The sequence below is a fragment of the Taudactylus pleione genome, unplaced genomic scaffold (assembly GCF_031769625.1).
Source record: "Taudactylus pleione unplaced genomic scaffold, aTauple2 ptg000406l, whole genome shotgun sequence".
In the NCBI taxonomy this organism is placed as follows: Eukaryota; Metazoa; Chordata; class Amphibia; order Anura; family Myobatrachidae; genus Taudactylus; species Taudactylus pleione.
In genome coordinates, this window is record NW_028284808.1 from 125,298 (window position 1) to 150,089 (window position 24,792).

General features: G+C 40.7%; 1 protein-coding gene across 1 annotated transcript in view; it reads right to left on the bottom strand.

Moving 5' to 3' along the window:
* Window positions 1-332: 332 nt before the first annotated feature.
* PTBP2 (polypyrimidine tract binding protein 2) overlaps window positions 333-24,792 on the bottom strand; it is a 49,259-nt gene continuing 24,799 nt past the window's right edge. Inside the window, exons 4-14 of the mRNA XM_088446816.1 lie at window positions 20,978-21,150; window positions 12,253-12,396; window positions 11,262-11,426; window positions 11,056-11,166; window positions 10,254-10,449; window positions 9,104-9,243; window positions 7,017-7,050; window positions 6,436-6,528; window positions 4,518-4,734; window positions 4,267-4,344; window positions 333-1,885 (exon numbers count right to left, since the gene is read on the bottom strand). Coding sequence (XP_088302942.1) covers window positions 1,756-1,885; window positions 4,267-4,344; window positions 4,518-4,734; window positions 6,436-6,528; window positions 7,017-7,050; window positions 9,104-9,243; window positions 10,254-10,449; window positions 11,056-11,166; window positions 11,262-11,426; window positions 12,253-12,396; window positions 20,978-21,150 — 1,481 coding nt within the window. The 3' untranslated portion in view covers window positions 333-1,755. The remainder of the gene's footprint in view (window positions 1,886-4,266; window positions 4,345-4,517; window positions 4,735-6,435; window positions 6,529-7,016; window positions 7,051-9,103; window positions 9,244-10,253; window positions 10,450-11,055; window positions 11,167-11,261; window positions 11,427-12,252; window positions 12,397-20,977; window positions 21,151-24,792) is intronic.

Consider the following 24,792-nt stretch of genomic DNA (forward strand, 5'->3'; position numbering starts at 1 on the left):
ATAAAGAAATAAAAATTAAGCTGCAAAGTGGGAAAATGACATACCTAGAATATAGTTCACAGACTACAAAAAATAAAAAAACAGGCAGTTATAGAAAGGTGATGTTTGTAAAGGCTGTAGATTTTCAACAGGGTGGGAAAGGTTTAGCATGGGCTGCTGGGTTAACCCCTTCACAAATAAGTTGTGGACTTTTTGGCAGTACAAGCCATTTGTCAATTAGATTTCCCACCCTGGTAGAGAAATGTGAATTTAGAAGCACAGTGGAGAGAAACAGAGCTTAGGAAAGAAGAGGCAGCAGAGAGAGAGACAGAAGAGAGAATACAGAGCTACAGAAGTGTTTATTGAGCATGCTACAGAGGTAAGCAGAATACACAAGATGAAATCAAAAACAACCATCAAACCTCCCAACTTTGTTAGAAAATTAAATTTTAATTGTGCCGCAATCAAACTGGACTGAATTTTACATTTCTAAAGATGTAAAAACTGAACTGATAGAAAATATACATGACCATTTTCCTACATAAACAGAATCTATGGATTTTAACCAAATACATTAGTTTTATTTTAAAAAAATGTACTTGTCTTAAACAAAAGTCAAGCTAACTGCTAGTTTTATAGATTAGCAGCTTTCTCGATTACAACCGGTAGATTCGCAGCCATGTCTAGAAGTCAGGTCTGTTTCTAAATACAAAATATTTTTGAAGATTTTTTTTTTTTATTACAACAGAATATTACAATGCAAGGAAAATTAAGACTAAAGGCACATTAACTTTGGTCCCACCTGGTTGTCAGTTTCCAAAAACTGCCATTATTCTCTTCATTCGTCAAAGGCTTTCCCTGACTTTGTAAAATACATGCACCAGTTTCTGAAATTGCTTGACCAGTCTGCACATGCTCAGAAATCCACAACCATATTCCAAGTAGAATTACAAACAGGAGATGGCAATATATAGTTAAATGCACATCAGTCATGTCAACTTCAAAAACTACGGAAAATATTCAGCCACAAACAAGACATTACTTTAGTGCCAACATTTAAATGATACGTTTCACAAGAGTATGTACAAAAAGGTTAAGATTCTACTACGTATTCTATAATGTGGCCAAGACATCTTAGGGATCTCCTTCCTTACCTTCTAGAAAAGAACATACAACAATTCTGTAATTTGTTACTAGTACAGAGATCAAAAAATAGATCATGTCTAATTTACAAGGCAAATGCTGACATAAAAAAAAAGTAAAAATTATTTCTTCCAAATAAAATGAATATACTGAATGAGAAAAAAAAAAAAAAACTGCTTCTCCGTACACAAAAACATGGACGAAACCATGACTCAAGTTCTGAGCAGGAGGAACCAAAGCTTAACCTTTTTACACATCTCCTGGTGCAAAATGTATTTATTCACATGTAACAATGTGCCTATGTTTATTCACCTGTGTTTTAAAATGGTAACACTTAGGGGAAAAAACAAATTCATTTTTTTAAGGCACATGTCCACGGATTAAAACAAAAGAAAAAAAAAAGAAAAAAAAAAAAGTTAAATGAAGACTTTAAAAACACAAATGGCTTCCCTAGTCACATTGGAAAATATGCAGCTAGATGTTAACTGCATTTTTTAAATCAACTAATGTAATGAACCAAGAAATGATATAGTGAAGAACAAATCAGACTCTGGTCCCTACTTTTCTGAACAGTCTATTGGTGACAATACACTTAACAATGCAATAAATCCAGATGCTCTGCTTTTTGTCTTTTTAAATTGTTGACTTGGAGAAAGAAACTCTCAGATGGTGATTGTCTCCAATGTTGTAGTTGTGAAGGTCAATCAATGCCTGTATAGCTTCTTCCACAGTAGACATTTGAAGGAGGGCCATTTTATGGTCTCTAAAAGGGGAAAAGGAAACAGAAAAAAAAAAAACTTAGCAACATTTAAACCAACAACTCCATTTGCTCTATACCAGTGGTTCTCAAACTCGGTCCTCAGGACCCCACACAGTTCACTTTTTCCAGGTCACCCAGCAGGTGCACAGGTGTATTCATTACTCACTGACATGTTTTAAAAGATCAACAGATGCAGCTAATTATTTCACTAGTAATTATGTGAGGAGACCTGCAAAATATGCACTGTTTGGGGTCCTGAGGACCGAGTTTGAGAACCTGTGCTCTATACATAGCTTCCACAAATGTCAACAGTCTGTTTGTAAGGGGTAAATTTACTAAGAATCACGTTTGGCCAAGTTTGCAATCTCACGCGAGTTTAGCTTGTTTTCCCGACTCGCAAATTTACTAAGGGCAAACACATGTGAACTCGCAGGAAACAGACATCAAAACTCGCATGAGTTTACAAAACACGACCAAATACACCATCGGCCAAACTCGCAAGTACTTTCCATAAGAAACCATACAACTCGCAAATTTACCAAGAATCGAGTTTTGAAACTCGCATGAGATATTACCAAACTCTCAACAAAATAGACTTTTCAAATACACAACCTCCTGAGGCGAGTGTTTGGATGTGTTCACAGGTGTTTCAAGTTGCAATTAGTGGGAAAACAATGATTATGTTTTTTAAAGGTGCTAAATCAGCTGCATTGATATGTGTGAAGCAAAAATGGCAATATATACTACAATTGGTATTCATTGCATGCGACTGGGATTTCATGACCTGCTGCACAAGGACCATGTTCTACTACACAGAAAAATTCACATTGCGCCCCATCTTGGTCTTGCCCCTCTGCCTGGACGCCTCATCACTGTTGCCTGTACTGACTGCCCTATAGAGCCTCTTGAGATGCAACCTCCTCCACCTCACTCTCTTCCTGCCTCTCCTATGCCCTGGACATATTTCTTCCCCCTCCCTATACAAATGCAAAACTCACAGAAAAAAAAAAAAGAAACTAAAACAACCCTCCTCTCCTACTACCCACACACATGCCACACACACAAAACACACTGACAGGACAAAAGAAAAAAATACAATCAATAAAAACAGAAAAATTAGACAACCAGATATATGACAAGACAATAAATAAGCACAAAACAATGTCCACACACCAATCAGCAATCTAATCCAGTAGCCAAAACCTCTCCTACACCACTAAACACACTCCTCACTTTCCCTCTGCAACCTCCAACCAACAAAAACCTCAAAGGTTGGGCTGATTGTAGTGTATTTATATGCCTAGGCAGTGTGTGCATGATGTTACTGCTTCAATCAGAACATGTTTCTAGGATGATGCATTCAGTCTCCTGTGTGTTTTCTAAACACAACCCTCCTCCTGTGTGTTTTATATAAACACATCCATTCTCACGCGTGTTTTGCCTAAAACTCACACGACAAAACACATTTGCAGTCACCATCGAAAAACACGATTTTGCAAAACTCACTTCTTGGTAAATTTGCGAGTTTGGTTTGGGAAAACTCCCGCGTATTTGTGGGAATCTCGCCCAAACACGATTCTTAGTAAATTTACCCCTAAGAGCCTGTCTAGGGAAGGGGAAGATAGGGAGGTCAATTGCACAGTAGAAAGAGAATAATACTATGTCACTCAAATAGGAGTTAACAATGTAGCTGGAGGTGCTCCTTGGAGTATATCAGGTATATTTGAAAAAGGAGAAAACAAAACTCTTGTGCGGGGCACACTCTAAGAGGGGAGAAAAATGGGAATGAGAAATAAATGTATTGTAAAAGGTACCTCTTAATAGTTAAAATTTAAATACTGCATGGCAAATGCAACAATGAATTCAGACCCATAATAGATACTGTCCGTTGATATTAGTAATGAATTTGGCATTCTTGCTCATATATTTATTGTGTATATTCAAGCACATACAATTTAAGAACCAACTACTATGTTCTGTCATTGTTACATTTGCCATGTGGTATTTTAATTACAACTATTAAAAGGTACGTTTTACATACATTTATCTCTCCTTCCCCTTTTTTCCCCCTCTCGGGAGTGTGCCCCACGTAATAGTTTTGTTCTATTCCTCCCATTTCAAATGTTTGGAATGTTTCAAATGTCAGTAGTTTGTGAATCACTTTTCTTTGTTAATTAGGGCAATGCTGTACCAATCAAAGGGCTTTGGGGCTCCAATGGATTGGGGAAAAAAAGGTAATTCACCAGGCAAGTAAAATAGGTCAACTTTGTTGATCAACCAATGGTAAATTCTTTCTTCTGATCGAGCTCTTTAAGGGTTAAAAGTAAAGGCAGAAAAATTATCACAATAAAAAAGTATGAAAAAAACTAAAATAAAGGACTTACTGAAAGAATTTGAAAGCTTTGACAGTTCCTCCTGTGTTGGTAAACAATGTTCTCAAGTCATCTTCAGTTATTGTTTGCCTAAAAGAAAAAATATATAAAAAAAAAAAAAAATCCTATAAAAATCCTGTAGAAATACAACTATGGGGTTGCTTATGTACATATACATATGAAATTATAGATTTCGAAATCAAGTAATTGATAGGTTTGTTTTAGTGGTGCAGAACGCAGTAATGGAAATGTGCTTTACTCACGGAATGTTGGACAAATGCAGAGTTGCAGACGGTGGAAAGATATTCTGAAAGTTTTTAGAGCCAGGCTTCTTGAAACGATGTAGAGGGGAGTTGCCAAAGTCTTTGGTTAGCCCTTGATCGTCAAGACCTTCCCGAGGTAGCTGTACTGTTTGATGTTTGGACAGTGTAACCCTGATAATCTTTCCATACATCTTCTGTCCATTAAGGTGGCTCATGGCTGTACAGAAATAAGATATGGAGCATGAATAGAATAAAAAAAAAAAAATCACACACCCCTCCAAAATATATTTGATCATTATATCACATAAGAGACAATGTTATTTAAAATATGTTATTTGTCCACTGTAATTTTTGAAGGATACTGTAATTAAAATGAACTATGTATCTAGAGAAATAGAACATGATTGAAGTTTTGGTTTACAAAACAATTACTAATTTAATCAATGTGCTACACTCAAAAGTTTGTAAGTTCCAAAGCAATACTATGGTCCATCAAAGTGAAACAATCCTACTTTGAAGGGGCTTTAATTTTTGAAACCATGCAAATTGAATTCATGTATACACCACTACATGTTAAAAATAATTTTCTCTCATTAAGGGGGAGAATTGAATTCCCAGAGCAACGATGTTGCTCCCTGGTTAAGTGCCCAGAGCTACTCAATTGACAGCATTGCATCTTGCAGTTGAATCAGGAAATGCAGTTTACCGCAACTAATGCCAAGTGGTTACTCGTGGTAAACAGCATCTACTGAATCAAAGTGCTGGGCGCAACTAGCCCCGATGCTCTAGTTAAGTCAGATTACGGCTCACACCCTCAGGAGGGTGTGATCAGAAATCACTAGTTGGGGGTTTACAGCGTGGGCAATTGAGATGCTCCGACACTTCACCCGGGAGTTACATTGCCGCAAAGGGTAATGCATTAGCCCCCCTCCCCAAGTGCTTTATTTATCTTTAGGCAATTAACAGGGCTCAAACACAATGTGTACAGTTAACAGGGCTAAAAAGGGAGCTGGCTCCCTTATTAATGCATACGTAAAGACACCTGGCAACTTTATTTAGTAAATATATGGAGAAAAGGTCTGGATATGATGTATTCTGGCAAACAGTAAGATTAAATCAGGATCTTTGCTCATAAAGTACACTGGTGCGTAAGTCCATGTTTCTGAGAACATGACAAGGGAGTTTTAGGTCATTATTCAAAAGGTACTCAGCTAAACACCTTATGTTAATGCTCACTTTTACTATATCAGTACTGGTTACAGTTCCACAAATCCATCCAACATGTGACCTGAGCAGTAAACAAACTAACCTATCCTCCCCATTTCTCCACTTGTAATCAGGAACAAATAAGAAAATCAAAAACGTATTAATCCAACACCAAAATGCAGAAAACACCACAATATCCATTTGCGGAAGTCACTTTACGGATACAGAATACTCACACTTTCACAGATTAGCTTGTATTCCAAGAGGCACAGACCACAAAGCTTTATAAAATAATCTTCATATTCTTAGTATTCGATGTCCACAACAGCATATCACCATATACTGAGATGAACTCCCTAAAGTGTGACCCGAAAAGGTTCCATATTTACATTTTGGCTTCTGTGATGGGCACAAGTTACCGGCAGAGGGACCTTTTCTCCGGCAACTTGCAATCTAGAACAGACTTTTTTTGCACCAGAGGTGTTAAAAAAAAAATGATTTGATGTTGCTGTGCCAGAATTCTTGGCAATGTGTGTATAGTGTAGACTGCTGATAACTGAACTGACCCCTAACAGTTGATATTGAGTAATGGTTAAAAAACATGACCCTTCTACTGTCAGGTAATTTAGAATGGTAAAAAGGTTCTTATGTAAAACTAAACTGTTTATGACCATTCTGCTTTAAACCCTTTATGCAATAAGACATATCTTACCCAGTTGTGACTGGTTGCCGTCAGCCATTTGTATAAGAGCACTGTCTTTCTTATTGTATAAAATCTTCACACGCTGCACATCTCCATAAACACCTTATAGTAAGATTCACAGAAAAATAATGCAAAGAGTTTAAATAGTAAATCAGGCTTTTATGAACTGCATTAGTTTTGAAAGATCAAATGAAACAACCAGACACCGAAAGTACCATTCAACCAATCCTAACATTCACAAGAATGAAAAGCAGATCAAGATCTTGAACAGTGTATTTTGGATAAGAATATATTTGATATACCCTCAAAGCTATGTGAATGACAAATTAAAAAACAAAAACAAAAAACGACCATGCAAAATGAAATTCACATGCATTAAAACAAAAAAACCCACAAAATTAAATAAGTGACTATGGTGAGATTTAAAGAAGAAAACAATGATAAAGTTAAAAGAAGGGAAAATAACAAAAGCAGAAGATAAAACAAAATATTTACTCAAATTTACGCCAAAGTGCTAACTACAAATAAAAAAATTAAGGTGAAATTAAAATGAAATTAATAATAAAAGTATAGTGCTAACAATAACATACCGAAGAGGGTAAACAGACTTTGGGGCGAAACCATCTTTAGAAGGAGAGAAGAGCAAGCAGCGTAAGACAAGAAGAGAGAAGAGTCGAGGAAGAGCGGAGATGAACAGATCATCCATAACGAAGGGTGGTTCCCGTAGAATGGTGAAGGTGGTCATGGATCATGGTTCAAGGCAGTTAATTGGGGCAAGTTGGTCCGAGGAACACATTGTTCAAGCCAAGAAGCATGAACATAGGGATTGAGGGAGGGTGAGGACAGACACAGAAGATGGGGAAAGGTTGTACAGCAGTATTTGGAAAACATTAAGAAACAGGAAGAACACAACACAAAAGGGAGGGTAAAGGATGTAAAAGGGAAAGGAGGGGGTTGGATGTAGAAAAGAAAAAAAAAAAAGAAGTGGGGAGAAAATAAAATAAAGGTCAGTACAAAGGATATGCAGGAGTTTGGTCAGAAAAAAATGGTTGGCTTATGTACTGTACACAAAAAACTAAAATGTAGTCATCCAAGACAAAAATGGGAAATCACATTCATATCAAAGTACACAATACTAATTTGGTTTGACACAGGGAGGCATGCAGTAGAAACAGTCTATGATTTACATTTCACTGCATTAAGCATGGCTGGCTTCGAAATGCATAGGAAGTCTCCAGTAGATGGCTGGCTGATCATTTAAACATGCAAAATGAAAGGAGACAAAGTAAATGTGACCAATGCTTACCATAGTTGGCACAGAAATGAATATCAATTTCTAGAGTGGAGTTAGACAACTTAGGAGTGCATCAATCAAGTTGCCTACCTTCACTCTAGAATATATCAATACAAGAAACAAGAAAAAAATAAAATAAAAAACAGCCACCAAGTAATCCTGGTTATCAAACTTCCAACATTTCATACCAGTATGCACAGCATCCAAACAGAAATGAAGGAAGAGAGCAAAAATGGCAATATTGGGAGAGGAAAGACAGGTTTAAGAAAAAGAGAGAAAGATACAGCATTAGAGAAGTTTAGAGAATATGCCCAGGTTACTGCAAAGAATAAGAGATTACTAAGACAGGAAGAGAGCTTCATCAAAATCTTTGGAAGAACCTTGAAAGAAAAATGTATTAGAGTAGTTGATACAAATTGGAGATTTGTAAAAAACAAAAAACACAAAAAAGCAAAATGGCGCATGTAATGAAGAATTAAATTATAGTATGTGAAACAGCATAAAAACAAAAAACACACACAATGACATTCAGAAAACAAGACTGATCCAATTTTGCTGGGCATGGTAACTTAGTGTGTGATTTAATTAAGTGTGATGTTGAATAGCCCCGGGAAGGAGGTCCCAGAGCTTTCCATTTGACTGCAATGTTAAGCCGACAGAGGATTTCAGCTCGCACCCTCCTGAGGTGCGAACAGAAATCAGACTAAACTAGGGCAGCGTCGCTGGTTCCGGTCTTAACACATGCGCTAACAGCATCGTGGCCGGCACTTAAGTCAGAGAATGTAGGTTACCGCAACTAAACAGCCAGCATTTCCCAACTTAAGCACAGGACGCGATGGGGAAAATTGAATAGCACTGGGAACTCATTCCCAGCGCTATTTAACATCGCACTGAATTGAATCGCCCCCTTAGAAGCTAGTGTGCATAGAGTGTGGTTTGCTGCAGTAAATTCAATACCTTGGTACAATGTGTTTTTCAAGCAATTGGAACACATAATTACTTCCAGCTAAATTTACCAACTTCGGGACAAAGAGCATGCACTAGCCACAATCTTTTTATGCCATTGTACTCCATTCACTGCAAGAAACTGCACTTCACATATACAAGTTCTATTATTGTAGTTACCAGAGTTTGATCAGAAGAATCCAGTTTGATTACTCTATAATTAGTTTACATTTGCTCTCCACCCATTCAGCTTTTACCAGATTAGCAGAGTTCTATATATTTTGTGTTAAACCAAATTACAAAAAAAAAAAAAAAAGTTAAGCACAAAGATGTATTCTTAAATAAAAAGAATGTTGGTGGGGAATAAAAAGTAAAACATTAAAATGTGTTTATGAAGAATATAACTACGTTTACACTACATGAATTTGTTTCACTGACCTCTTCATTCAAGTTGCTTACAAGGAGAACAGTGTTGCCACCCTGTGTAACACCATGCATACCAACACGGCCTGCAGCAGCAGCGGCAGCTGCTGCAGCAGCATTCGGGATTCCTAGAGGACTCAATGCACCTGGAACTGCTGCAAAAAAGGAAATATACTCAATAAGAAAAAAATTTTGCCGATTTGCTGAAGGTGGCCTGATGGGACAGTTACATGGTGCTTGGTGTGTCTTCCTACAGCCAGCAAAATGAAGACGTATGGCAAAAATAAAATGTTTACATACAGCCCACAATTCAATAAATGTATATAATTTCATAACAAGTTATTCTTTCAAATTAGGAAAGATCTTATGCTCCTTACTTTAGCAGTCCCATTTTATTTTGCTTCGAGCTTTTATATAATCGCATAACGGGATATGCTATGTATTTTACACTGCAAAGTGTTGATATGACAAAATAACACCAGTAACCTGCATTTTAGTACAGACAAGCACAAATTTACAACAAAATTCAGTTTTTTGCCAAGGGAATAGTGTGCGTCCGTTTGGGCATTGGACTGCAGACAGACATAGTTGTAAATGTACATTGAGCATGGCAAATTAATAAGAACTGGAACGTCCTCTAAATTGGTTAAGTTATATCTGGATTGATACAAGGCTAAGAACTAGCGAGCCATCCCATTCAAACCTTATCCGGTCTTATAGCTTTACTGGAACTTCCATATTCTACTGAATGACTTATTAAAGCCACATGCTGTATTATAACAAATAAGACTACATAGAATGTGTATTATTATGTAATGATCACAAGGTGAACAGTCTTAAGAGTGTATGCAAGCCGCTGTTTAAACTTGGCTGTCGCAAGGTAACCAGATGTGAGTATTTCCAGATGCACAAGACAGTCTGCATGAATGTATTATTTATATGAGCAGAACCAAGATACCATATTAGGTATGGAAGGGAACCAGTGTCACACAAAGCAGCATGTCTCTGCACAAGAGACAGGGAGAAATTAACTGAGATCATAGCTTAGCGAATCAATCCATATTTGGTGAGCATGCTGGAAACGAGATATATATATATATATATAAAAGGTTCTTCATACCATAAACCTACTGTGCACTGCTATTTAAAATCATAGAAATCATACCTAGAAGTGAAGTCTCCTTGGCAAATGCTGCAGCAATAGCTGGATCTAATGCAGGCTGCCCGTCTCCAGATGGAAGGTCTGGGCGTGTATAGTCCCGACTTTTATCATTGTTGTACTTCACATTTAAGTTCACCAGTTTAGAAAAGTCAATCCGAAGGGTACAGCATGCATTATAGATATTTTGACCATCTAATGCCTGCAATGAAGAACACCAGTTTAGAATAGTGACATTCACCAAATATGATACCATTAGCAATGGTCCCCATGTGTAATCTGCCTCAAGCATTTTATCTGAAAATTGTGCTCTAGGTCCCAACATGATTATAAAGAGGCTACTCAATTGCTAGCGTTGGCTGCTGTCAATGCCAGGCGCTCGACAGAGCAACTAAATTGTTGCTCAGTTTGGGTGCGATAGCTGTCGGCACTGCTATTTCTGCTCGTCTCTCCTGAGGTGAACAGAAATGTGCGATAAGTCCTGGTTTTGGGCGCCCAAAAAGCAGGACAAGGGCTTTAGACAGGTTTAGCAATTTTAGGTGGCTAAACCCAATCTAATTAGAAACAACAAGGGCGATAATTAATGGGTGCCAAAAACATTGAATTGCAACATTGGATGCCCATTAGAGTGCCTTAAAAAACAATTGAATCGTCCCCTATGAATTGCATTTGCAGTAACGATTCAGCACATAACCATTGCATTCCAGTGTAAGCAGAAACTTTGAGCACATTGGTCACATACATAGGAGTGCTCACTAGAATGGTTACTTTTATTATCACATAAGTAAATTTAATAAGGTTTATGCACCAGTTTAGCTTGCTGTGCATTAGTCGGGTCTCCATACTGTAGCAGTGCTTGAAACTGATTGTTTTTTGTGAATGTGATTATCTTCAACACGGTCCCAAACTTTGAAAATATCTACAGGTAAAAAAAAAATAAAAAAATTCTAATGAATACATTGTTTCATATACAAAATCATCATGAAAACACCAAGAATTGCTTGTCTTACAAACCTGGTGAAGGACATCAAGTGTGACAGGGTAGTACATGTTATCAATAATTATTCTCAGTACTGGACTCTGTGCTGAAGATAATGTGGTCTCACTTCCTGCGGTGCTGCCCACAGAGGCATTTGTCGCCTGGACGGCGGATACAGCCTGAAGCACTGCTTGGGCACGCTGAAATGGAAAAACACATACACAGCATAAGGGGCCCATACATCAGAAATCAATTGGGCCAATTCTGCGTTTTGCAGAGGATTGTGTAAAAAAAATAAAATAAAAAAATCGGCAATGTATTGGGTCGCCAATTCTGACCAAAAAGGGATCAGAACCGGTGAATCAGGTTGTCCAGCATGTTGGATTTCACCAACAAAATCGGGGCTGTAGAAAATGATACACCTTTTACGATTGGCAGATCTGTTCTTTGGGGAAAATGATCTGCGAAATATGGTACTTATCGGCAATGTATTGTTAAATCAATGGTAAGAACATTGAAAATGGTGAATCTTTTTTTTGTGCTTGCTGTGGCCCCATTAGCTGTAGTGGGGGAGGGAAATGCTGCTTTTGATAACAGAATAAAAGGGGAGAATATGAACAGATGTATTACAGAAAAAAGCAGACTACAAAACAAAAATATTTTTAACCACCTCTAGATGGTAGTGGGCCATCTACTATATGCTGGTTGGGGCTTCCTGACAGGATTTAGGTACAGTCTGTGCCTCTCACTGATCCCCATGCCAGTTAAGTTCTGTTTAATTAGTTTAGATAAGCGTTCAAGAGTTAGGCATCCCTTAAAGAGTTACATTACAACTAACTCCATCAAAAATAAAGTGAACCCATTTGGAATTCTTGTATACAATAAGTATTTTTCAATATTCTCCAGTTGCACATTATTTGTGTGAAATATTTACTGTTGGACTGCAATGTTAAATTGTATTGACTAATCCTAGATTATATAAAGCTATTATAAAATATATTTTTTTAAACTAAAAACATCACATACCTGGTTGAGTGCACTGTCCGTTTTGAGTTCTTTATGATTAGAGTATTGAATATAAATTGGCTGGTTACGTAGGTGGGGTGTCAATGAAGTGTAATAATTAACCATTGTGACAGCTGCTTCTTCTGTTGCCATTTCCAAAAATGCCTACAACATACCAATATATTAATCCAGATAAACAAGAAAATAGCAACAAAATAACATTTCATGTGTATAGTTGCAAGCATGCATTTGAGAATAATGTGAACTTAACATTGAATATCCGTTAAAGCCAAAATGGCTGATCATACATTTTTTTTTCTGTGCTTGAAGACAGGGCAGTGGAGTAGGAGACAATTTTGGGAGGAGTCGGAGTGGGGAAAAAAAGATACAGATTCCAGATTTAACATAATAACAAATTCTACCTAAAAAAATCCTCCAAAGCAATTCCTAAGAACGACATGTGCGATAGGAGCGTGGTACATGCCTGTAGTGTGCACTCCCCCTCCCCGCTAGCGTCTCACACACGGAGGGGACAGAGTTATGTGGTGAGTCGGACTAGTAAATGACATGCCGCCACCACCACCAACCTGGGCCAGCTTGGAGAACCCCCTCGCCCATATAGAATCTAGTAGGATTATTGTGATATGCACATACTACTAGCATTCCCGCTAGGCTGTTTTAGCGGGGCGCCCTGCCCTCCTTCTGGAGGGCAAAAAGCGCCCTGCCAGCGGGGTGCAGTCTTAACTCGCGGGTCACAGTGTCCCGCGGGTAGGGAAATGTGCTGTGACCCTGTCACCGCCGGAGAATAGACGGCGGGCGCATGCGCCCGGCATCTATTCTCCCTGTCGGCAGCACTTGGGGGCTGCCCGGCATGTCCATAAGTGGCGAGCACGCTCCCAAGAGTGACGAAAAGGGGACGCGTCTTAGCACGCCCCCTTTTCAATGGTCACACCCCCTTTTCAATGGCCACGCCCCCTTTTCGGGCGCGCACGGAAGTGCCCTCTCTAGCTCCGGCGCCCTTCCTGCCGCCGGAGCTAGAGTGAACATTATACTACAGTAACTGGGGAGAGGAGATTTAAAAAAAAAAAAAAAAAAAGGAGGTACAATGAAAACGGGAAGAATGACAGCAAAAAGAGACTGAAGGAAAAAACAAAAAACAGGGGTATAGAGAGACCACGGGTGGATATAAAAGGTAAGTGATTGCATTAAATGTACAGGAGTCTGATTCATTATTCCCCATTTTCCAGTTACTCCTCCAGATCAGTGTCATGTCTCTCTGAACACGAGCCTGATCATAATCATGCAGAAAGGAAACGCTAAATGGCAGGAGGAGAAAGCCAACAAAGTGTTGTTGCAAGTAACGCTCTTTCCCTGCATATTATCGCCCAATAAAGAAGAAACCAAGTGATCATTTTGTGTCTTATCGACAACGAAGACAAAGCATAATATCTTGATACAATCCCAAATATTTGAGAAACGTCTCTTAATTCAACTAACTCTGAAATATTTCAAATCATGAGAAGGGGTAAAACTCTAAAAATTAGCACAGACCTAGATGTAAAAATTAAAGTTATGGTAGACTTACCTAGATAACCCTTTCTTCGAGGTCCATAGGGTCCCAGAGATACCATGGGGGTTATTATGGTTGGAGAGATCCAGGTACCAAACAGTTAAAGCTTTCAACTCCCAGGATGCCTTGGGTCCTCCTCCATATATACCCCGCCACTAGCCTTCAGTTTAGTTAACAAGCCTCAAGGCAGGAGAAGGAAGAGCAATCATACACCAGAAACACTCTTACACAAAATGAGGAAATCTTTGACCGAAAGAAAAACTACCATGCAGCCAGATGCGTCAGGGTGGGTGACCTGTGGACCCTATGGACATCGAAGAAAAGAATATCGCTAAGTATACCCATAACTCTAATTTTCTTCTTCAGGGTCCATAGGGATCCACAGTGATACTATGGGGATGTCCTAAAGCAGTTCCCATAGGGGTGGGGGACGCTCCTGAGCAGAAAGGAGAACTTGTCGCCCAAAGGAAACATCCTGAGAGGCAAAAGTATCAAAGGCATAGAACCTAAGAAAAGTGTGGACAGAAGACTTGCTCAATTGTTCAGCAGAGGCACCATGACTAAATGCCCACGATGGCCCTACAGACCGAGTAGAATGTGCCGTCACCGTGCTTGGGACAGGGAGATCAGCCTTGTGTACACCTGAGAGATAGTCATACGTAACCATCGAGCATCTGATTTTCTAACAGGGTTTGTGAGCTCCACATAGATACGGAGAGCTCGAACTACATCCAGGGAGGCTTCACGTACAGAAAAATCTGGAGCCTGAAAAGCTGGAACTACACTTTCTTCATTTACATGAAAACGGGACACTACCTTAGGAAGGTAACCCTCCTTTGTACGAAGAACAGCTTTGTCCTGGTGAAAACTCAAAAATGGAGAGCAACAAGAAAGCGCTGCCAAAACAGACTCTGCGAGCACAAGAGATAGCAAGAAGAAAAAGTGTCTTCGCTGTCAACCACTTAAAATCTACAGCGTCTAGAGGATCAAATGGGGAAGCTTGTAGCCCCTTAAGAACCAAAGACAAATCCCATTGTGCTACCGGTGGAACAAAAAAGGAGGCTGAACTCGCAGAATGCCTTGTAAAAAGAAAAAAAAAATCTAATATCTGGTAATGAGGCAATCTTCCTCTTGAACCAGACTGACAGTGCACTTTCAAAGTGGTCAGGCGGATACCGCTGTCTAACCCTGCCTAAAGAAAAGCCAGTACCCTGGAAATACTGAACACCTTAGGGTCATACTTCCTATGGGAAAACCCATTGGCCAAACGAATGCCAAACTCTAATAGATACGGGCAGAGGCAGGCTTCCGTGCCCTAAGCATCGTTTGAATTACAGAACTAGAAAAACCTTTTGCTGTTAGGATGGAAGAGTCAAGAGCCACGCCATCAAAGCCAGACGAGGTAAGTCTTGATGTCGGCAGGGACCCTGCGTTAGCCGATCCTGCCATAGCGGAAGAAGATACAGACTGTCTCCGGACAGATTCTGAATGTCGGTGAACCAATGACGTCTGGGACAAGCCGGAGCCACCAGTAATACTGTTCCGCCTTCCTGCTTGAATTTCCTGAGAACTCTTTGAAGGAGAGAAATCGGGGGAAAGAGATACGCCAGCTTGAAGTCCCATTTTACTGCCAGTGCTTCCACGAAGCCTGCCGATTGGTCTCTGGACCTTGTGGTTCTGATGTGACGCCATGAGATCTCTCTCTGGTATAGACCCCATTTGTTTACTAGGAGCAGAAATACTCCCAGATGGAGAGAGCACTCCATGAATATTGCTGAGATGGCCGGAAGATGACATTCTGCCCAAATCAGAACCTTTGTCACTTCTTTCATGGCTGCGTAACTTCTTGTGCCTCCCTGATTATTGAGGTGGGCAACTGTAGTCGCATTGTCGGACTGATTCTGGATCGGCCTGCCTTGGAGTAGGTTCTGTGCCATGATAAGTGCCTTGTACACTGCTTGCAGTTCCAGAATGTTTATTTGGCAGATACCATTTAGGGAAGATGGACAAATCAGGAAAGTTGTGATGACCTGTCACTGCCCACCATCCACCAAGACTAGCGTCTTGAGGTGAGAAGCACCCAATTTGAAATCCAGAATGGGCGTCCTTTGTTCAAATGAACCTTTCCTCAGTCACCACAGGAGAGAGTGACGAACCTCTGGAATGATCCTATGAGACCTTATTACATGATACTGTCCGTTCCACTTGGAGAGAATCAACTTTTGCAGAAGCCTGGAATGGAGTTGAGCATATCCCACCATGTCGAAGGTAGATACCATTGATCCCAGGACCTGCATTGCCAACACAATGGATAGCCTTCGCTTGCGTATTCGTAATGACAGCTCCACAATCTTGTCCTCTGGCAGAAACACAGTTTGTGCCCGAGAATCCAGCAACGCTCACAGATGTACCATCTGCTGTGTTGGGGAAAGTGATTTCTTCCAATTGATTATCCAGTCGTGCTTTTGTAGGCAGGCTATGGTCAGTTGAAGATTGCTTTTTAAAACAACCGGAGTCTGTGCCAATATCAGAAGGTCGTCCAGATATGGCAGAATTCTGACTGACGCCTGAGATAGGCCGTCATGACTGCCATTATATTGATAAATACCCGGGGAGCCGGAGAAAGACCAAAGGGTAGGGCCTGAAATTGTTAATGCTGCTGAAAAACAGCAAACCGTAAAAATTGTTGGTGGGATGGTATAATAGGAACATGCAGATACACACCCTGAATGTCCAGGGAAACTATGTAATCTCCTGGCTCCATTGACAAAATAATTGACCGGAGAATTACCATACGAAACTTGGATATATGGATAAACTTGTTGAGGATTTTTAGATTTAGTATAGAGAGATAAGCCCCATTCGGTTTCTGAGCCAGAAATAGTTTGGAATAATAACACTGTCCCTGTTGCGACACAGGAACTGGCACTATAACCCCCACCTGCAGCAAGGAGTGAATGACTTCCTGAAAAGCCAAGGCCTTGACTGCATCTGATGGAGGATCTGTGCAATAGAACTTCTGGGGAGGATGCCTCCTGAGGGCATACCCCTGAGAGACCACTTCTCGGACCCAGGCATCTGTTGTTTGATGCCAATAATCCGCAAACTAAAGAAGTCGGCCTCCCACCCTGGGATCCCCCAGGAGGAAGCTTGCCCCATCAGGCTGAAGGTTTGTCGTCTGGTTTAAAAGCTGGACGTCTTGCGGGTCCAGACCTCTTAGTTTGTCGCCTTGTTGTCTTGCGAAAACTAGTCGACCTAGAGGAAGACTGTTGCCTTGCTCGTCCCTGAGGACGGAAGGACCAAAAATAAACCTGCCCAGTTTTCATAGTCGCAGATGGCAAACCTGCTGATTTTGAAGCTAAAAAGTACCTTTCCATAGAAAGGTAAGACTTCCAGCACCCTCTTTGATCCTGTATCAGCTTGCAAGGATCTTAAAAACAGGGCCCTGCGTGCCACTATTGAAGCTGTTGATGCTTTAGAAGCTAAAATTCCAGCATCTACTGCAGCTCCTCCCAGATAGGAAGCGGTTTCCCGTGTGTGGGAGATATACATCCTCTGTTCTCTGGTAGCATCTGGTAGAGTCTTCCAAAGCCCACATCCATTCTTCAACAGCTTTGGCTACCCAGGCTCCAGTCATAGCTGGACGAGTAACAGCTCCAGGTGATGAAAATATTGCCTTAAGACATACTTAAATTTTCTTATCTGTGGAATACTGCAGAGAAGATGCTGACGGAAAAGGCAATGTAGCATTTCTGACTAAGGGCCTGATTCAGACTCGCGAGCGCTGGCAAGCGGGTCGATGTTGCCCAAGTGCGCATGCGCTCGACGGAGGCGGCTCCGTCATGCGCATGCGCGAGACGGGAATAACGACGCTAAGCCGTCATTATGGGTCTCGCACCAAAGGGGGCGTGCTGTTGATGGTATGGGAACGCCTACCGTCTGGGGCCGGCCCCACTGACATCACTAGTGATGTCAGTGGGAGTGCTTTTGGCTCTGATAGAGCCAAAAGCACTCCAGGGCTTGCGGCAGCGAGACCATCGCGACCATCATTTTGGCTGCTCGCTATAGCTGTGGGTGGTCATCCACAGCTATGCAAGCGGCCAGGAGGCCGCTCCAAAAAGTAGGAGGGACGGCCCTGATTCAGAGCGAGCGCTCTGTCAGAGCATCCGGCTCTGAATCAGGGCCTAAATGCGTTACATGAGGATCCACAGTAGGAGGTACCTCCCGCTTAGTACATACAGAAGATGGGAAAGGGTACAACGATGTTATTCTTTCATTCATATAAAATTGTTTATCCGGGTTACTCCATGTCTCGACCATAAGCTCAGTGAGCTGTTTAAATACAGGAAACTCTGTCTTGACCACCTTCCGGTGGTGAATAGACATTGGAGCCTTCTTATTACGAGCTAGTTCATCATCCTGAATATCTAGGATCCATTTAACCACCCTCACCAAAGAAGAAACATCCACTGTGGACGGATGGTCCTCCTCCCCCGAACTAGAGCCTGGAGAAGAACCTTACGCATCATCCGATTCCTCGGATGATGCGTCTGAATCCATATGTTGGGCAGACTGATAAAAAGATAACTGCGCTTAGATGCCTTAGTAACTACAGGTCTGCTTTCAACGTTAGATGCTGCCATACTTGGACTAGAATGGCCATAAACATCTTTACAGGAAGGATGCATAGGAGGTGCAAACATAGAATGCTGTGTACACCCCACCCCATCCAAGGAGGCGATGTGGGAGCAGCCATACGATCCACAATCTGCTTCATTACCTGGGACAAATAGGATACCAAAGATGACTTGTCCAGAAACAGATAAACTGGACTGGTGAGGTGGCTCTTTACAACAGACAACACACAAACCATCCTTTAAGTCCCTGAGAGGACACATAGGGCCTGATTCAGAGCTGAACGCTCTGACCAGAGCGCTCGCTCTGAATCAGGGCCCTCCTCCATGAAAATGGAGCGGCCTACTGGCCGCTCGTATAGCTGTGGGTGACCACCCACAGCACATGCGAGCGGCCAAAAAGATGGTCGCGATGGTCTTGACCATCGGGCTTGCGACGGAGACCCTGCGGTAGGGTCTCCCTGCCACAAGCCCTGGAGTGATTTGTCAATCAACATCGACAGCACGCCCCCTTTGGTTCGAGACCCGGAGCTATGGAAAGCCCGTCGCTCCCCGGGTCTCGCGCATGCGCACGACGGAGCTCCCTCCGTCGTGCGCATGCGCAGTGGGGAACATCGACCCGCTTGCTAGCGTCCTGACGCTCACGAGCGGGTCTGAATGACCCCCATAGACCATACATGATTTACATGAAATCAGCGCAGGGGCTCCCCCTTCTGTTTTCCCTTACCTTTAGACATGTTCAAAAAGGTAATAAATGCAATGCTATGTGACAGCCTTCAAAAAAATCTCAAATGAATGCAAAGTACTCAAAGAATAGCCTCCACCCAAAAGGACAGAGAAAAAAAATAGTGATCGTTATAATTGACAGACAGAAATAAAAAAATGTGTCAATAGCAGCTAGAAACAGTCACATACAATGCATATGTAATATAATTACAATGGACTCTAAATCAACTACATAAACACCAAGAATGGAAGGATATAGAGCCATGTATACCTTAACCACAGGAGAGGTATATACGGAGACTGACCCAAACCTTCCTGAGATCAACAGCTACAGCAGAGCACCGATAGTGGACCATGAGCGTCTCATATACACGTGGAGGGTAGGCGAAGCAACCCAGATGAGCGAAACCCTTCGTAGGAACTGCGTCTGGGTTGGGAGAAGAGCTGCTGAGGGAGCGCCTACCTCCCCATAACTGCGTTAGCCAGCCGGGTACGCTGGCCTCAGCGTCAGACGATAAGACCCCCGGTGGTGTAGTGAGGACGCGGACAATCCCGGGTCCTGACTGCAGCGGCTTCTGGTGCGTCTCCGACACCAGAAGCAAGGAATGCGGCATGCGATTCCCTGTAAGCGAGGAACCGCCTTATCTGACATCTTCATGCGTCCAGTTACAGTCCGGGTCACAGCATTGTTGCTAGCAAGCTCAGCCGAGACCCGCCGGAATCACCAGCCCACTTACTGGTGATGCGGTCCAGTGGAGGTAGATGGAGTCGCAGTACATGCATCTTAATTCAGACGCTTAGTACTGCCAACCCAAAAACATAAAATAAAACATCAAATAAAAGCTTAGGACTGCCTGAGCAGTCCTGTTACAAAGGTGCGTCTTGATCCTGCCGCACCAAACGAACAACAACTGAAGGCCTATGGCTAGGGGTGGGGTATATATGGAGGAGGACCAGAGGCATCCTGGGAGCTAAAGCTTTAACTGTTTGGTACCTGGATCTCTCCAACCATAATATCCCCATGCTATCCCTGTGAATCCCTATGGACCCCGAAGAAGAACGAACATTAGGGGTTGGGGGACTGGCCTAATTCTCAGATCATAAACCAATATGTAAGATATTACATTTTATCAAAAAGGCTCCAATAAAGGATAAATGTGCAAAACTATGTTATGTATAAAAACGAAAATTTACAATTTTATTAAGTATCAGGTGCTGTATCTACACCCATGTGTAGAAACAAGGTATATGGAAACAATGAGAATAAAAAAAAATAATTATATATATATATATATATATATATATATATATATATATATATATATATATATACATATACACACACACACACATACATACACACATATATACACACACACACATATAACACTTTCAAGATAATAAACACTAAATCAATCATGTAAATAAAACAAGATACCCAATAAAAACATGATAAAGGTACCAATTAATGCCCAGAATGAGAATGGACCGGAAATCTGAATGTAGTTTCATGGGGAATTCCTACTGTCCACTGACAGTAATATTACCATTAGTTTGTGCACATACCCTATTATCCAGGTGAATTAATACATTGTGACAATGATTCACTCTCCGAATAGATATGAAGCAGAGATTAATGCTGCCGCGTTGATGGAAAATTGGCATGTGCCTAACGTATGCACAGTTTTGCTGACTTGTGCAGTTATCTAATTTGTATTAATCCCATGTAAAATAATAAATGCGTGAAAACAGTGGCATGTTGCCACTTTCTTGTGGTAAGCTGTAGTTTGTTTTAAAAAATAAAAAAAAAGTTTACCTGATTTTTTCCTTTCAACATTAGGATGTTTGTTACTTTACCAAAAGGTAAACCCAGAGCAATGACTTCTGTCTCTGTTACTTCACCAGGAAGTTTTCGGATGTGAAGCACCCGGGAAGGAGAACTTTCCATTTTATCATCTCCTTTGAACTTTTTGTTATCATTACCATTGGCTGAAATAAAAAAAAGGGGGGAAAAAAATGATCAAAGTAATTCAGGCAACTCAAACTCGTCATGATACAGCTGTGAGACACACGGAGTATTCTGTACTGGACTTTCTTTTGCCCTTGAATCGTTTTTATCATCATCCTTGAACACCTGGACCAAGCCTTGGACTTTCTTTTGCCATCTGGACTTATTACAGCAGATTCTTACCTATCATCGTTTCAGCAACTTTACCCACAAAGGTTGCTTAACTAGGGACTACCAACATGCAGGATCATTTCTGCTAAAGAACCCTACATTTCTGGACCACAGTGGTAACTATATGAGACTGTCTGACACCCATCTATATACTACTTATGTGGCATCAGCTAATACACTCCATCATTATAAGAGGCTGTAACAGGAACAGGTGTTTACTGTAACAAACTCTGAATATCCCAGAAGCTTATCAACTGATTTTTTACTACTGTTTTTTACAATTATTCAAATTATATTATTTCATTATTCATATCTTAATTGATGCATATGGCTTAATGATTGTATGAATATATTTTATATTCAATTATATTAAATAATTTTATATACACTATCCATTCCATTTTTAGAAGCATTATTTAAATGTGATTATAATGCTGTTTTCTTTATATAGGTTCATGTAAAAAAAACTACCGTCAACCATATTCTGCGATAGCAGCCATTTTGTTGCCTGGACTAAAATTAGTAAGGTTGAATTTTGTCAACACAAGTGCTATAACGAAGCCTCTTTATGACCAGTCATGAGTCACCAACACCTAGGCCATAAAATAGCTACATTTCATTTTAATAAATTTAAGAGTCAAGTGACAGTTGAATGAGGATTTCTTAGTTTATACATCATATTCAATACATTTAATATTACATATTTTATTGCTATCCTATAGCAAGTGTCAGTTACAATTACAAAGCAAGTCCCGATTAGTATATACCGAAAAGATTCTCACAATTTTTGTAAATTATGACACTATCTCCACTTTGCTGTTCAAGTAAATGTATGCATTTAATAATTCCCTACAGCAATTTCCAATTACAAGATTCCCTAAACACTTTGTTAGACTCATCTTTCATTTATATATAAATGTCTGTTTGTTAGAAAGATTCCAATGAGTTGTGCCATAAATTATAATTTTTTTTTGTTTTATTCCAGAATCAATATAGAACAGCGATTCAAATATCCTCTATGACAACAATTACAACACACATAAAAACATCCAAAAATCCACTAAATTCAGTTAAAGTGACGTCAAGAGATATTTTCCCTGCCACTATGGGTCGTATTCAATTAGCGAATTGGCTAAAATAGCCGTTTGACAAAGAAATGGCGACATTTTTCGCCAACAGACAGGTGAAAACGTCAACAGGCGAAGAAAAAACTGGAGAAAAGTTTTTTCCATCCAAGACAAGGTGAAAAAAAAAAAAATCAAAATCCCTATTTTTGCCTAAAAATGTGGGAATTTCTTTCAGAACCCTTTGGACACCCCCCTAATGATAAATGACTGGAAAAAAAATTTGGATGTTGCGTACTTCTGCGAAAAACTACCACGCCAATTTTGGGGCGAAAAAAATTAAAAAACACGTTGAAATAAGATAGAAAGCTATTTTTTTTCCCAACAAATTACTGTTCCATGTAAATTGGGGGTACGTTAAAATGGGTGCAAGCATATTTTCAGGTCGTAAAAACACAATTTTAAAAACTGTTAAAAAACCACCTGCTGCGACTGCGTGCGATATTTAAAATACTTTACGCATCTATACCGCCCATCGAAAAATCAGACCCAATACGTTAAAACCATTTTCAACGATTTTTTTTTGCCCAAAATTTGCGCGGTTGTTTTTCGCCAAAGTTCACAACTTATGATTTTTTTCCCAGTAATCTATCATTAGGGGGGTGTCCAAAGGGTTCTGAAAGAAATCCCCACATTTTTAGCCAGAAATAGGGATTTTCCATTTTTCTCCAGTTTTTTTAGCCGGTTTCTTGGCAATAGTTTTGCTGTTTTTTTTGGGCGAAAACTGCAGTTTTCGACAATGGCGAAATAAAATACAGCCCTATAATTGAAAGCTTAGGAGGATTGTCTTTATAAAGATTCCTGTTCGATATCGATCATCCAGCACACCACCAACGGCCAGCGCCCCTCGATCGCTGGTCCCTATAGTAACCTGGTCGATATCGACCTGCATGCACGGTCAATGGACAATATCTTTATTGTCTATACATGCCCATGCATCGCAGTCACCAAAAAATGCACGATATGAACAATAACGATATGATAGATATCGTTATCGTTCTTATTGTGAATTTTAATCGTACCGTGTGTATGCACCAGGTGTTTGTGCTTGCACACAGCTTTTAATTTTTGCCACAAAATTGTGCAAACAACCTCACTTCGCCTCATCTATTCAGAGAACACTGTTTCAGATGTGCTGATATAAACCTATTTTATTTATTTTTTGGGGAGGTAGTGGGTAGTTTTTTTGGTGGTAATTCCAAACGTCATGGGATATTCAGCCTTGTATTGTGTAGGAACCACTTTATCCCGTCGAAGTGCAGCAACTACGTGGCATAGATTCCACAAGTGGATGGAAAACCTCAGAAGAGATGTTGAACCATGCAATCTTGGGTGCAAATGGACCTCTGTACCACTTCCCATAAATGCTCGATTGGGGTCATTTCGGGCGAACGTAGTGGCCATATCATTCGTCTGAACTCTCCAGAATGCTCCTCAAAACAAAATCTGGAAAATTTGGGACAGATCGTACAGTGCATTATCCTGCAGGAATTTTCCATTTTTGTGGGGGTACATGAAGGTCTGCAAATGGTCATCAGGGAATGCAACATGGCGTTTACTGGTCAATGAAGTGTTCAGACAGACCAAAGGACGCAACCCATGAAACACCATTATGGAACCACCACCAGCCAGCATGGGGTCCACGCCACATCCGAACCCTACCATTAGCCCAAAACAACTGGAACTGTGACTCATCGGACCTTGCTACATGTTGCCAGTCCCTCAGGTCCAACGTCACAAGCCCAGGTGAGGCGCTGCATCTGGTGACATAGTGTTAACGGGGAACTCCCATGGAAGCTAAAAAACACTGCACTAACCTGCTGGATATGGGTCCGGTACGCCTACACTGAATATAAATATACAAGTGACACTTTCTGAAATCACATCTATATTCAGTGTAGGCGTTCCCTATTCGAACTCCCACATCACTTTGCATTGAGCAACCTAGCCGGTGTTCAAACAAGATGTCAGATTACAACTCAAGCAGGTCTTGGCATTTTGAAGACGCCACCTAATGAGCAAAAATGTGCGATAAATCGTAGGTTTGGGCGCCCAAAGCAGGATTTTGGACTGGTTTAGCCGACTAAACCCTGTCTATTTGGGCGAGATATGAGAGATATGCATGGCACCCATAGACAATTGACTATCGCACCCCGATCTCCCATCACTTTAGACGGGAGATAGGGTGCAATAAAACGATTGAAATGGGGGGGGGGGTGAGGAGGATGGGAGGGGGAGTTAATTCAGAACGATTGTCGTGGTGTGCATCTCTCCACCCCACAGGAGAGCGCAAGAAGACTTGTGAAATCGGCATTACAATATATGCTT